Raw genomic sequence first — 15,945 nt, 5'->3', positions numbered from 1 at the left:
TTGATTTGACTACTCAGCATGAAGTGGGCTGTAACTCAAAAAAACTGTAGAAAAATAATCCATGTTTTCCCTTTCCTATTAAAGACCACTGAGGCTGGGACTGGTATGCAAGACTACACCGACACTTATGTAGTACATTAATATTGACTGAAGGCCGGAGTTTCCCACCTCTGGCTTTCCTGCTCCTCATAGACAATGGACTAGATTAGCCCCAATGAGAACAAACCCTTCCCAATGCCTGTTTCTAAGCTAAATAATAGCAGCAGCTAATGTTAGAAGTGTCTTCCTCATTCAGGATATTTGATTTTGTTTTGTATATTTAACAAAAAACAAAGCAAACAAAGAACAAACCTCTTCCAATTTTGGACAATACACATTTCCAAATGTAACCAACCAACAATAGGAATCTTACCATAAAAATACCCAAGTAGACCAAGGATATATTTTTAATGGTGAAATAAAGATTGAAGATAGGGGTGGGCTGGGAATGAGTTTCACAGAATTTGAACGGTAAGGAAACTTCACCAGGGATCTCCCAGACTAACAGAGGAATGCTATTCAGCAAAGAACATGGTCAACTCTGTTTCCTTCAGTTTCGAGGCTACAGTCCATAGTGTCTGTAGGGTAATGTGCCAACTGAGAATGACCAACTAAATGAAGATAAAAAATATTCAAGAAATGTGTCTTTAAATTTTATTTATTGTGTGTGTGTGTGTGTTCATGCCACAGCACCTGGGTAGAAGTCAGAGGTAACTCTGTGGAGTTGGTTCTTTTCTACAACCTTTAGACGGTGTCCAGGGATCACACCTAAGTTGTGTTGCCAGCATTTACCCACTGAGCCATCTCACTGCCCTGCAAAACTGCTCATCTGATTGTTGAGTGAGGTAGGATGTAGGATGTTCTTCTCTATGCTGTGAACACATGTTTCTCTCATTGGTTGATGAATAAAGCTGTTTTGGCTAATGGCCAGGCAGGAAATCCAAACAAAGATAGGAAGAGAAAGAAGGTGGAGTCAGGGAGACACCATGTAGCCACAAAAGGAGTAACATGCCAGGGCATCACCAGTAACCCACAGCCAAATGGCGACACACAAATTAGTAGAAAAGGGTTAATTTAGTTGTAAGAGCTGGTCAGTAATATGCCTAAGTCATTGGCCAAACAATTACAATTGATATTAAGTCTCTGAACGGTTACCTTATAAGTAGGCAGAGAAAAACTGGCCCAGTGGGAGTGGGAAGGACAGAGAAAAGTCTCCATTTACAGAGGTAGAAGGTCAAGAGAGAAGAAACCAGGTAATAAAGACCACAGTGAAAATGCTATGAAAACATTTTTTCCCCTCTGGCAGTTCTGAGGATCATCTTCAGGTCATCACAAATTATAGGCAAGCACTCTGCCACTGAGCCTCACCACTGATCACAGGAAACCTTTCTTATGAATGGTGCAGAATAAAATTCCAAATTGGAAACTAGTATATAACATAAGTCCAAGCCCACAAGAAGTTCAGTGTAGGCAGCTTTGGGGGTGGGCACAGGTCAGGCTCACTGTCCTACCACCTGATAAAGTCAGTTGAGGTTCTTCACTGGGAGTGGACTGTGTCTCCTGTGGAAACCACAAATCAGAAGATTACCTCAGCCCAACTCAATACTCATCTACCATTTCTCAAGGTTCATTTCGAATAATGTTTAGATAACAGTTTTAATAATTAATTCTTTCTTGAGCGAAAAATATTCCATGACAATGTTTATTATTGTTGGTTGTGATCTTAAAATTTAATCCTTACCATAGTCAGGATGAGTGAGTGAGTGAGTGTGTGTGTGTGTGCACATGTGCATGTGTGAGTGTGTGAGTGAGTGTGTGTGTGTGAGTGTGTGAGTGTGTGTGTGTGTGTGTGAGTGTGTGTGTGTGTGTGTGTGTGCACATGTGCATGTGTGAGTGTGTTTTAAGGCAGGGCCTTATGAATCTTAAGCCTCAGACAGTACTGAAATTCACTATATAGATGAGTCTAATGACTTTGAGCTCTTAATCTCCCTCCAGCCTCCTCCTTGGAGTCAATATTGATAAACATTTCTCTAATCTGTTGTTTTCCACAGATGTGCAAGCTAAACCCACGGGAAGTGCTCAGTTACACACTCAGAGACACACAGTTGGTGGATGGCAACGTCAGGGCCGCTCTCATCCCCCTCTTTGCCCTGTGTCATTCCACGGCAACCTCTGCTAATAGTTCCTCTCTTTATCCCCAATGGAATCTGACTGGTAAAACAGCACTTTTTACTGATTTAATAAAATTTCTAGATTGTGACATTTCATGATAAATTATAAAAGATATTCAAAAGGTGGCCAAACTCAATGCTCTAAAAATGCTTTGTAAATGCCAATTGCGGCTAATCGTTTCCAAGTTCACACATTCTGTTTCTTTTCAAAATTACTATTTATTTTAATCACACAAACTTTTAGAGTATAGAGAATATTTTGATACCCATGTAATGGTCACTGTGGGATAGTTAAAATATCGATCTCTTGAAACACTAAAAATTGATTAATATAGTAATTATCTATATTTGTAGAAAATAGATAGGAATGGGATATAATATTTTTCAGAACTCACAAAATGCATGAGAATCAAGTAACTTAATGTTAAGTAAACAGCCAGGGTCTCCTGAAGATCCCTCCTGAGTGGATCTTACACAACCCATCTTCCTGAGTGGGCATCAGAGTCTGGTCGCAATATCATGACATAGAATGGAGTAATACTGAGAGCTATCATTTACAATCTACCCAACAACAAACTCTACCCTCTGTACTCAATTAAAACCAACAGGAAGACCCCATCTTATATTTTCTAATTGTGAAATGAATTCACTTGGGGATTTGGCCAGCTCCTGGACTATCCAGCATTCCAGAAATAAACACTAAAAAGAAATATTTTATAGCTATTTTCCTGCTAGATAAAGCAACAATAAGAGTTATAATGAAATTTTCAAGCCATACAAACAGAGTATTGGAGCTGATAGGAAGTTTGGCATGTGTGCTATAACAGCATATTTCTAGTAGGAACAGAGATGCTCAGCTGTGGCATGCTTTGTTCAAACAAAACAGGAAAAGAAGGAGCTACTAATACATCCAAGAATGTGAATGACTGTCAAAAGCATTATGTTGGGCAAAATAAGCCAGGCAGACAAGAACACATCCTGTACTTTTCCATTAAATTCCAGAACAACAAACAAAGCAATGATGGCTAGGCTATGAATGAAGGTATTGGTGGGAAAAAGTCACTGGCGGTTCTGAATGTGTCTGGGTTCTTGACTGAACTGATGGCCCCATTGTATCCAGGCATATAAAACCCAACCAACTGTGTACATAAAAGCTATTCTTTTTACTTCTGTTAACTTCTTTCTTAATAGACTTGCTTAATAATAACTTGTTCAAGGCCACATAAAGAGTGAGAAGAAGAACTGTCTGTAAATGGAGACTGCTTTTCCATTTCCTGACACCCCAGACCCAAATACTCACACAAAAACTATACTAATTGCAACACAGTTTGGCCAATAGCTTAGGCATATTCCTAGCTAGCTCTTACATCTTAATTAACCTATTTCTATTAATCTGTGTATCACCACGAGGCTATGGCCTACCTGTAAGGTTCTGGTGTCCTTCTCCTTCAGCAGCTACATGGTGTCTCTCTTGACTTGGCCTACTCTCTATATATATCTCTTTCAGCTGGCTATATTCTTCCCTGCCATAGGCCAAAGCAGCTTCTTCATTAACCAATGATAATAAAACATATTCACAGCATACAGAGGGGAATCCTACATCAACTGGCACTGGGGCTCTGGCCATGGGCCTACCAAGAAAGGACTGTTTGGTTCTGAAAACAAACCTGGTTCTTTTTGCTGGTAATGGAAATCCACTTCCCTGAACCAAGTCTTGGAATGAATTATCCTTTACCCATGGTGACGGACAATGAATGCTTATATGAGACCGTATCACAAATAACATGAGATTTGGTGGGGTCCAGAAGTGAACCTGAAACATTAAACAATCAGCTCAAAGCCACCAGAAGGTAACCATGATTCACGTCAGTTTCAAGGAAGACAAAATAGTGATCCACAGTCCCACAAAGAAGGAAGCAGGAAAGAGATGAATGAGCTGAAGAACATCAGGTGTCATTGGTAATTCCAGAAGCCACACACAAAGATGAACATACACCCCATGTGGTTCTTTTCAAACCTACAGAAGACATAAGCATGGCATACAGTAGTTATAATGTGGCCTTAGCATATGTAGTAAATATATAGTAATATATGTATTAAAATCATGCAAATGAAACAGGAAAATAGCTGCCAAAATTTAACACGTATCAGTGAATTTCTTAAATAAAGCAGGGTACCAAAGTCTTGATCTCCAACAGTGGAATCCTTGGTTAATAATAGTGGTAAACTATACAGAAAAGTCTACTGGGAATATTTATAATTTTACTTTTCAAAGTAGGATATATATAGTTGTTGTGCTTGATTTTTTTTCAAAAAGAACCAATTCTTAAATTTCTGAGCTGTTTTAGTTTTTACTAAGTATAAAACATTCTTTATGGTTGGCATTACTTTCAAAAATATTTTTACTTACTGTTGTGTACTTCTTAAACCATTTACTGCCATTCTGAATTCTAAAGTGCTTCAAGAAAATATATATCATGTTTGGAAATTAGTCTAAACAAGCATTCAAGCACTTGAGAAATAGATATAGCAGAAAGGAGTAGCATAAACCTTTGTCTTGAGAATTCATACCATTTAGGGAAAACTACAGAATGAACAATGGATGTCACCAGTAAAGACTTCTTCAAAGTACAGATGAATTCAGGAACTACTGCTCATTTTGGGTTAGGCTGATACTTGCATCTCATTTTTAATCAACTGAAGTATCCAAGTAATGACAACTTTAATGTCCTTTACTTCTAGGTAATATAATGTTCTGAGGCCTGGAGTGTTCCCTGAGCTCAAATTTAAGTACATTAAAAGGGAATTATTCATTAGTGTATGGTATATACTCAAGGCTTCTAAATTTCATTTTACTCATTTGTACTAATTGACAGATTAGATCCCCTGGAAGCAATGAAGAATTGACTAATAGGCAATTGCTTTATATGTCAGTGTGGGCATTTGCATTTCTGAGTCTTTAGTCTCATTAGATGGCTAATATTTCTCTGGCTGTTTAACAATGGAGAAAGAATTGACTACTTTGGGCTATTGATGATATTTTCCAAAAATGGGAAAGACTACATTCATGTTCCTGACCCCCACAGATGCAGAGAGTGGTTTACTAAGAAATACGCTTAGTGAAATGATGGGCAGACAGCTTGACTCTTGCTCCTTGTCTCGGCCAAGCAATTATTTTTAAGACCTTGAATATGTTGTCTAACTTCTCTGAGATGTGGTTCCCTAACCTATTCAATAGAGATGTTGCCATCTGGTTGGATTCTGTGCAGTCCATGAGCAATGCCTATATTGGCATTTGTCATGCCACTCAACATCCAAGTTCCACTCAGTTATCAGTCATGGCATCACCAACATCACTGTCCTTGAGCAGAAACAAAGTGTGTGTTTGCCTAGAAAATGGCAACCGGAGGGTTATATGTAGATCAAGGCTAGTGGGTTCCGTGTATTCTATTAGTTTGAAGTCACTATTAAAAACCATCACAAGCTGAATGGCTTAAAGCAGCAAAAATGGACTCTCACTGTGGTGTTTTGAATAAAAACGACCCCCATATGTTCATATATTTGAACACTTGGTCCCAGTTGGTAGAACTGTTTGGGAAGAATTAGGATATATGACCTTGTTGGAGGAAGTGTGTAATGAGCAGTTGGATTTGAGGTTTTAAGGCCCACATGATTCCCAGTTAACTGTCTCCTGGTGGATCAGAAGTAAGCTCTCAGATACTGCTTTAGTGCCACGCCCCCTGTCTGCTGCTATGGTGCCCACCATGATGGTCATGGAATCACTCTTTGAGACTGTAAGTCCCAATAAACTCTTCCTTCTATTTGTTGTCTAGGTCACCACGAGAACAATACAGTGTCAGAAGGTAATCCTGCCTACCAAGGTTATCTCTAGAAAAATCAAACTAGGAAATAAGCAAGTTTCATTACTTTAATATCTGACAGAATATACCTCAAAACTGGGCCATATCATACTGCTTACAGGAATAACTCATCAAAAGAATATTACAATTTTGAATATATAGACATCAAATGGATTATACTCAATTTCATGAGGCTAAGGTTACTTGATGTAAAGTCAGAGATTAACTCTAATCTGGTAATAATGTGTGATTTCAATACCTTCCTCTCACCAATAAAATATATTAACAAAAAACAAACAGAAGCATTGGAGTTAAATTACTTCATAAATCAAAATGACTTAATAGGCATAAACACAATATTTGATCCAAATGCCACAGAATACACATTCTGATCAATGGAATTTCCTCTAAAAGAAATCATATATTAAGCACACAAAGCAAGTCTTGACAAATATAGAAAAATTCAAATAATTGCTTATATTCTATCTGACCATAATGGAATAAAGGTAGAAACCAACAGCAAGAAACCACATAAAATTCTCAAAGTCATAGAGATTAAGCAATGCATGCAACATAAATTCCATCTCTAAGGCTCGGAGAGCATTTCAGAAGGTGGGGGTGGAAATGTTGTAAGAGCCAGAAGACCAGGGAGTTTGCTGTGAGATTGTTTCTCCTACGAATGTCAGAAGCTACACCCGCAATGTCTCACCAACATGACTGCCTAACACGAGCTAAACCAGGATGACAGTAATTGACATGCCAGTGTAGACAGAAAAAGCCCACAAGACCTCAACCCTACACAAAGAAATTCCCATAACTACATAATGCTAAGAACAGGGTAAATATTCTTTCCCCAGGAAAGAGCACAGATATTGGGTACCCAATATCAAATAGCACTGAAAACACACATGCAAGTTACATAATATGGACTGAGATGGTTAAGCTTGTGGACCTAAGAATACATATGTTTATAGATACATCTGCATATATGTGATAACAGTTAATAAAAACAGAGGTCAAAAATTTGTAAGAAAATATGGAGGGTTATATGGGGAGATTGAAGGAAGGGAAAGGAAGGGGAAATTTATAGAATTATACTATAATCTTAAAAATAAGAAAGGAATAAATTTTAAAAATGAAGATACAAATTATCAAACTTATGGGATACAGTGAAAGAAACCCCAACTTCATAGCCACAAGTGCCTACATTAAACATCAAAACAAGTCTCAGATAAACAACTAAATAATGCAACCTAATGCCTTGGAAAAATGAGAACAAACTAAACCTCAAGGCAGTAACACATGAAAAAGCTTATGATTAGGCAGAAATTAATGAAGTAGAAACAAAAATTACAAAATTCAATGAAATGAAGAGCTGGTTCATTGAAAAGATAATCAAGATTGCTACTCTGAGCAAAATAAACCAAAAGAAAGAGAAAAGACACAGATTAATAATACTGGAAATGAAAAGTGAGAATTTAAAATGGACATAAAGGAAATTCATAAAAGTGTAAGGATATACTTTCAAAAACATATATTCCATTAAATTGGAAAATATAAAAATAATTGGTGATATACTATAGTGGTATATTATTTGTATTTTAATAAATAAAGCTTGCCTAAAGATCAGAGGGCAGCAGCCACACTAATCATCCATAAAGGCCAGGGAGTGGTGGTACACACCTTTAATCCCAGATTTGGGAGACAGAAACAGATCTATGAGTTCAAGGCTACCCTGATCTACATAAAATCAATCCAGAAAGAGATCCAAGTGGTGGTCATTCACACCTTTAAATCCAGTGTATGGAAGTCATACACTTAATCCCAGCACTAGGTAGGTGGAAGACAGGCGAGATATGGCTGGGTGGAGAGAGTAATATAAAGGGGAAGACATGGAAACTCGCTGGAGTGTAGAGTCTGAGAATTCCTGGAGACAGGATCTTGCCTTTTCCATCTGAAGATTTGGTAGAGGTAAAAGGTTTCTCTAGTGGTTGGCTGCCTTTCTTTTCTGATCTTCAGGTTGAACCCCAGTATCTGTCCCTGGATTTTTATTATTTTTGCTACAATATTCTAGTCCCTTATGACTTACCAAAGATAAACCAAGATGAAATAAACAATGTAAACAGATGTATAGTAAGCAATGAGGTTAATATAGTAATTAAAATCACATAACCATAAAAAATGTCTTGTTTCAGAAGGATTAACTGAGTCAGGTCTTAAAGAAGAACTAACTCAAATCCTTCTCAAATTATTCTGTAAAACAGCAAAGAATTCTTTCAAATTCATTTGAAAGCCACCATTACTCTGATACTCAAACCAGACATATACAACAAAATTAGAAAATGGTAGATAAATTCCCATGAAAAACTTCCATCTCAGTTAGAGTTTCCATTGCTGTGAAGAGACACCATGACCATGGCAACTCTTATAACAGAAAACATTTAATTGGGCAGGCTTACAGTTTAAGACGTTTAGTTCATTATCATTATAGTGTGACATACTGGCATATGAGAAGACACAGTGCTGGAGAAGTAGCTGGGAGTCCTATATCTTTACTCACAGACAACATGAAGTGGTGTCAGATACAGAGACGTGTCTTGAGTATCTATAAAACTTTAAAGCCTGCCTCTACAGTGACACACTTCCTCAACAATACCATACTTACTCCAACAAGGTCATACCTTCTAATAGTGCCACTCCCTTTGGGGGGGAGGAATTTTCTTTTAAACTATAATATCTATACAAGAGTTATCATTACAATAAATATAAATAGATTTAAAGAACACAGAAAGGTTCGTTCATCATGATCATGTTGACTTCATTGCAGAGATGCAGGAATGACTCAACATAAGAGAATTAATAACTAGTATATTTCATAAATAAACCCAAGAACAGAAATCACTTAATAGTTACAACACAACACAGAAAAAGCCTTTGACAAAAGTCAAACATCTCTTCATGATTAAAACTCTGAAGAGATTATGAATGAAGAAAACATCTCTCTATACAACTGAGTCTAAAAATGACAAATCAAAGTAACATTATGGCAAATGAAATAAAATCTCAAAGCATTTCCACAGGAAGATGACAAAGGAGTCTCTCTATGGACCCTTGACCAGTATATAATGCTTGAAATCTTAGCTAAAGCAATAAGACAAGAAAGAGCAATAAAACAGATTCAAACAAGAAGAAAATGATGTGGTTCTTTACATGAGACCCTAAATACTCCACCAGGAAACTCCTGGAGCCCATAAACAATTTTAGCAAAGTTGAAGGATACAAAGTTAACTCACGAAAGTGAGCTGCTTTCCCTATTGACAGACATCCCGAAAAAGAAGCCAGGGAAACCATCCCATTTACCACTGCCTCAACAACAAACACAAACAACTAAAAACATTGGAATAAAATTAACCAAAAAAAGTGAAAGAAAAGTTTAAGGTACTGGTAAGGGCCACAAAGAAGACACTGAGCTATGGAAAGACCTCTGATGCTCATGGGTTGGAAGTGTAATATTGGGAATATGGCATCCTGCCAAAAATCAATCTAGAGCTTCAATGCAGTCTCCAAACAAAAATCAAATACCATTCTTCACAGAAATATAGAAAAATGCTAAATTTATTGGGGAAATGAAAAAGGCCCTTAGACGGTCAAAGCAATCCTGCTATAGGCAGAAGGTTGGAGGCATTGCTACACCCGATTTCCAGTTATACTATCATAGTGATAAAACAGTGTGGTACTGACACATTCAGACAAGCAGAATGGAACAGAAGACCAAGCCATAAGCCCACACACCTGATTTTTTTTGACAAAGAACAAAATTATACATGGAGGACAAGATAATATTCCAATGATACTATTTTTCATTTATTTTTTAAATTTTTCTTACATGTATAAATGTATCTGGGCCCTATTCACTGTTCATTCCCGAGACTGCTAGATCCCTGTCCTCTGTGCTCCTCTCCTCCTCCTCTCCTAGTATCAACCAAGATGAATGGCTACTGCTCACTCTGCATGGGTGTGTGGCTTTCTCTGCAGCAAGGTCTGTCACTTACACTTCCAAAGAACTCACTCGTCCTCCCCCTACAGCCATCAACTGTCAAAAGGGATGGGGACTGTGTGCCCTTCCTCCATCCACACAAAGACACCATCTTCAATAATGATACTGGAAAAACTGGATACCTATATGTAGAAGAATATTGATTTATAGCGCTCACCATGCACAAAATATCAAATCCAGGAATTCAAAAACACTCATAAAAATGTCATAATGGAGCCCACTGCATTAGGTGCTCCCCTGTGGCTGTGATCAAGCACCATGACCAGGAAACATACAAAAGAAAGTTTGTTTTGGTTATGGTTACAGAGAGCTGTAATGGCTGTGACAGCATCCAGGACCTTGAGTGGCAGCAGAAGCAGAAAGCTGACAACTCATGCCTTCAACAGCAAGCACAAAGCAGAGAGAGAATCACAAGTAGGCAAGGCTTTTATTATCAATCAAAGCTCATCCCCAGTGATGGATGTCCTTCCTCCAGCAAGGCCTCATCACCTAACCTCCTCAAACAGTGCCATTAACTGGGCACCAAGTATTCAAGTTCCTGAGACCATGTGGCCATTTCTCATTCAGATTATATACTTATTATTATATATAATAAAGACATTTTTAAAAAGCAAGAAATGTGTTGCAGTACGATGGAAAAGTCAGAGAATCTCGTAAGCCACTTTATAGCAGTGCATTTTTTATAAAATAGGCGAGATAGATAAGTTCATGGAAAAATAACTTAAATCTCCCAAAAGTGTGAAGCTTCAGAGATAGATGGTTTCTTACCAATGAATTCTTTCTAAATAAGACCAGCCCACCACTCACATATTTAAGGATCAAAAATAGAGATAGAATTATCTTTGAACATATTTAATAATACTAGCATAACCCTTACAGTGAAACTAAAAGCATTGCAAGAGAAATTAAGGCCCCAAACTGTCTCATTAATAAAGACACCAGCACACACACACACACACACCCACACACACACACACACACACACACACAGCCCTTAAAATATTTTAGGATGTTCATTCCAGAAATATATAAAACTAAAACATTTCAAGAAAATGAAGTTTCTGTGAAATGTTGTATTTGCATTTGAAAATCATGGACTGAAGTTTAATAGTTTATAAATGAAAACTGAGGTATTAGGATCATAGCGGTAAAGTAAAAACATTTGATGAATGTCATCATCCAATCATAAGAAAAACTACTAGCAGATTATGAAAGACAAAAGAGTATCTCATTTTGATGTCTCGCGTTCTCTGAAGGTTTGTGAGTTGAGAATGGAGTGACTATGGTTCCACTTGAGTCTGCAGTGCAGGGACGGATCTCCACTGTAACGAGGCAGGCAGACAAGATGTGAGAAGAAGAAAGGAACTCTCACTGTTTGTGGATGATGGGGCTTTTGCACAGAAAACCCCCTATATTTGCTGGAATTAGATTGCTAAGTAAATTTAACAAAGCAACTGGATACAGGCTTGGAACATGACTGTTTACAGCTAAAATTTTAAATGATCTTATTTATATTCTGGTCTCTTATTGTCACATAAATCTTTCACCTTTCACAATGACCTAATGCCCTCCAAACCACAGGTCCTTAGGAATAAATTTAAACAAATATGTGTGCAACTCCTGAAAGAGATGGAGGAAACCTTCCAGAAAGTCAGGTACAGCCAAAGAATGGTGTGCACCGTGGATGGCGGCAGACGCAAAGATGTACTGTTCCAAACAGTCTCAGGGAAATTGACAATTTGATTCTAAAATTTATGTAGAAACACAAAGGGTCAAGAATAATGAAAACGGTCTTGAACAAAAATGCGAAAATTTTCACTACTAGCTATCAAGACCACCATAAAGCTATAGAAGACAGTGTGCAATGGAATAAAGAGAGAGCAGCATTAGGCTGAAAAGTGTAGATTCAAGACAGGAGCATAAAGACATGCCTGTAAACTACCTGATTTATGAACAGGATTACTGAAATTCTCTTTTAAATAAATGATACTGAATCAACTAGTATTCATATAGGCAAAATCTGAAAATTAACCTCTCTATCACACTTTGCAAAGAATTGACACCAAACGCCTACATCCATAAAGGAAAGCAACACAAGATCAACATAGTAATGTGGAGATTTATCTTGATAACCTTGGGAGAAGCAGACAATCCCAACTTATACTCAAATAACTTAAGCTAGAATAGATTTGATGAGTTGGACATCATTTAAAAATTAGAAAATTCTACAATTTGTTAAGAAAATGAGGATGTGGGAGTGTGGATTGGTTGAAGTGCTGTTCTGAATGTCCTAGATCATCATGACTCTGATACCCAGAACAAGGCAGGCAGGAGAGGAGAAAGGACTAGCAGGAGATAATGATATTACAAGGGAAATGAGGGGCTGGAGAGATGACTGGGCAGTTAAGAGCACTTGCTTCTGTACAGGACTGGAGTTCAGTCCCAGAACCTACATCTGGCAGCTCATAACTTACTGCAACTCCAGCTCCAGAACATCTGATATTCTCCCTCTGACTTCTGTGGGCACCTGTATGCTTGTGGCATGCATTTACACACACACACACACACACACACACACACACACACACACACACACACGAGCAATAAATATAACTCTTAAAAAGTAATCAAAGCTTTTTTTAAGCAGGCAAAGAAACTAAAACATACATACTCACAAAAAGCATGCACACACAAGCCAGTAAGTGACATTCCTGTATTGCATCTGTATCAGTTCCTCCCTCTTGGTTCCTGCCTTGAGTTCATAACCAGATGACTTACCTCAGTGATATATTGTAATCTGAGACTTATAATCTAAAATAAATCCATTCCTTCCCCCCCCCAAAAAAAAGCATGCACACAAAGGACGGACAAATGCATACATGCATACACATGCATACATACAAAGATACCAAAGTTAAGCATGAGAGGAACCAGAACAAACATCTAGGACAGCACCACCGAAATTATTTTGTTCATTTCCCCCATTTCAGTTTGCACAGAGGAACAGATTTCTGCTTATCACACAGAAGACAGATGTGTGAGCGAATGGGATGTGCTCTATCATACAGAAGACAGATGTGTGAGCGAATGGGATGTGCTCTATCATACAGAAGACAGATGTACAAGCGAGGGGAAGGCTCTCTCCTGATGTCATGCATATCTACTGAATCATATGTGCAAGGTGCTTCTCATGTCACACGTGCCTACTGAATCATGTGTGCAAAGTGGTGCCTCCTTTGTGAAAAACAAATGCATCACAGAGCCTCCTTACTGGCATGTCTCTGGAAGCCCCATGTCTGTGGAACCGTGACGTGGAGTCATTAGAGGTAAGGATGGACCTTGCTGGGATCAGTTCTTGCTTTGCTATTGGTTGGTAACCTGGTGCTGGGAAAGTAACTTAACTTCTGAGTTCCAGTTTCTCCTACAGGATAACGATTTAATGTTGCTTTATGTAAAGTAGGTTTGAATGAAAAAAATGAGATAATAAATGTTAAAATATCACAGAGTTCTGTATGTATTGATAGGCAGAGTGATAGATATTCTTGGAGCTGCATTCAATGTCTACACTGTTATATGTAAATCACACTCCACTTAACGTCACTATTGCCCCTTTTTATTTATTAAGAAGAATTAATGCATGCGCCTAAAAGATTATAAATTTGCACAGATACTTTTGTGTCACCCTACACATCAGACACGGATTAACTAAAATGTATACAGTGTCTCTTATATATTATTAATTGGAGAGAAGATGAAAAGCAATTACTTTGGGAACAGAATGAGATAGTCAATACTATCAATCAATGCAGAAGCTGTGTATATTCCACAAAGAACTGAGAATTTTCACTGTTGTTAAATTTTAAGACTTTTTTTTGATATAAATCCTCTCTTGGGTAGATCACAGCAGAGTAAGCCTGGACTCTCAAGACTGTAAGATGATGAAGAGAAAACAATTCCCCTAATTATTTCAAGCTCACTCTAGGTTTGAACTTTCCTCCCTAAGGCTAGCCTCCTATGTCTTTCATGTCTAGTGTCTGCCTAGAGTGCTCTTGTTCACAACAGAGCCTGGAAAACTGGTGCTTATGTTTTAACACCGCACACTCATTCCATCAGAGCTTCCTGGCTTAGTTAGGGTTTCTATTGCTATGATAAAATATCATGACCAAAAGCAACCTGCAAGGAAAGGGTTTATTTCACTTACATTTTCAGGCAAAGGTCCATCACTGAGCGAAATCAGAACAGTAATTCAAGCACAAGGCAGGGACCTGGCAACAGGAACTGAAGCAGAGGCCATGGAGGGAGGCTGCTTACTGGCTTGCTCCGCCTGTTTTCTTATACTATCTAGGACTATCTGCCCAGGGTTGAAACCACCTACATTCAACTGGGTCCTCCCTCACCAATCATTAAGAAAATGTCCCCATAGACTTACCTGCAGGCCAATCTTACAAAGGCATTTTCTCAATGGTTCCCTTGACTCGGATAACTCTACCTTGTGTTATAACAACAACATAAACCTACCAAGGACCCTCCGAACATGCAGGCAGATCCTTGCTGAGCACCAGAGATGAACTCTTCCTCATGCGTGTATCATCTAAACCAATATCCTGAGAAAAATGGCGCCTCCCTTGTGTCTTCCCTCCTTCTCATGGCTCTGGAATGCACACACTATTAGAAAATAGCATTCCTAGCTGGTTGTGATTCCCTAAGAGAAAGGCTTATGTCTACTTGCCTTTCCCCACACTACTGAGAGGCCTGTCACACCGTGGCACTCAATAAGTGTTTGCTAGATGACATTGATTATCAACGGGGCCGTAATACAGTCTGCTCTGTCCAGTGAGTCTCTTCATGAATTATTTAGAAATGAAAACAACTGCATCTAGTTCGGTTCCCTCCTTTGGAGACATTCTTTGTTCCTTATCTCCTATTGTATGAGTGTTTTTTCCACAGCCTCAGGGGTTGTGTGTGCACTGCTGGCCATGGTGCTGGTGAAGCTGAAGCATGCAGGAAGGCAGGGAAATGACACCTGCCGCCATTTCAGATTAAAAATCTGAGACTCTTCTGGGGGAGAACAAATCACAACAGGCACACACATATGCATATATGTACAAATATATGACTTAAATCTGAATTAAATATACCAGGGGATCTGATACATTTTTATAATAGCTGACAACATATACCCAGAATGGGAACTCACTAGGAAATATTCACGGTTTGACCACACAGCATAGTAATTTAGCCCAGCCTACAAATAGGAATCACACTGGCTACTAAGAAACACAGCATAGTTCTAACAGTTTCCTCAAGATCATAAAGCATGCCGAATTACTTTTGAAAAAAAATCCCATTATTTGTGCCGAAGTGGGAGAAGCAGCTGTTCTTCCAGCAACGCTAGGCACATTTTGATGACTGGCTCAAGGAACATAAATGTCAAGGAGACTTTGGAGATAAGAGCATAAAATCCATATCCGTCTGCTTTTTTTTGAGATAAATAACAGTCTAGCTTTAATGATCTTGCAAAAAGAAGTCCATAGGAAGGACCAAGGAGTGGAAACAGAAAGAGTGGGAACAGAGAAAGAGGAGGAACAGGAAAAGAGGGGAACAGGGATGGGGACAGAAAGAGTAAGGACAGGAAAAGCATGGGAACTGCGATCCAGCAGGGACGGGGATAGAGTGGGAACAGTACCTACTTGGTCTGATGTTTCGATCCCTGCAGGTGGGCGTGGTACTGTTCTATGGAGTTGAGCGACACACTGCAGATGGTACATCGGTAAGTGCGCCTCAGACCTGTGGGCGACAGACAGACGTGGTTAGCTGC

At 38.5% G+C, this 15,945-nt stretch overlaps 1 protein-coding gene across 3 annotated transcripts in view; it reads right to left on the bottom strand.

Annotated features, from left to right (window-relative positions):
* Zmat4 (zinc finger matrin-type 4) overlaps positions 1 to 15,945 on the bottom strand; it is a 359,141-nt gene that overhangs the window by 25,768 nt on the left and 317,428 nt on the right. For 2 of the 3 annotated variants that reach the window (XM_075986366.1, XM_075986365.1), the window contains one exon: positions 15,818 to 15,914. In XM_075986366.1, the coding sequence (XP_075842481.1) occupies positions 15,818 to 15,914 (97 nt within the window). Of the gene's footprint in view, positions 1 to 15,813; positions 15,915 to 15,945 lie in introns of all 3 variants that reach the window. The other variant, XM_075986367.1, reaches the window with a different exon arrangement.

This window comes from Microtus pennsylvanicus, chromosome 9 (genome assembly GCF_037038515.1).
Source record: "Microtus pennsylvanicus isolate mMicPen1 chromosome 9, mMicPen1.hap1, whole genome shotgun sequence".
NCBI classification, from domain to species: Eukaryota; Metazoa; Chordata; class Mammalia; order Rodentia; family Cricetidae; genus Microtus; species Microtus pennsylvanicus.
This window is presented reverse-complemented; position numbering and strand designations above follow the sequence as displayed.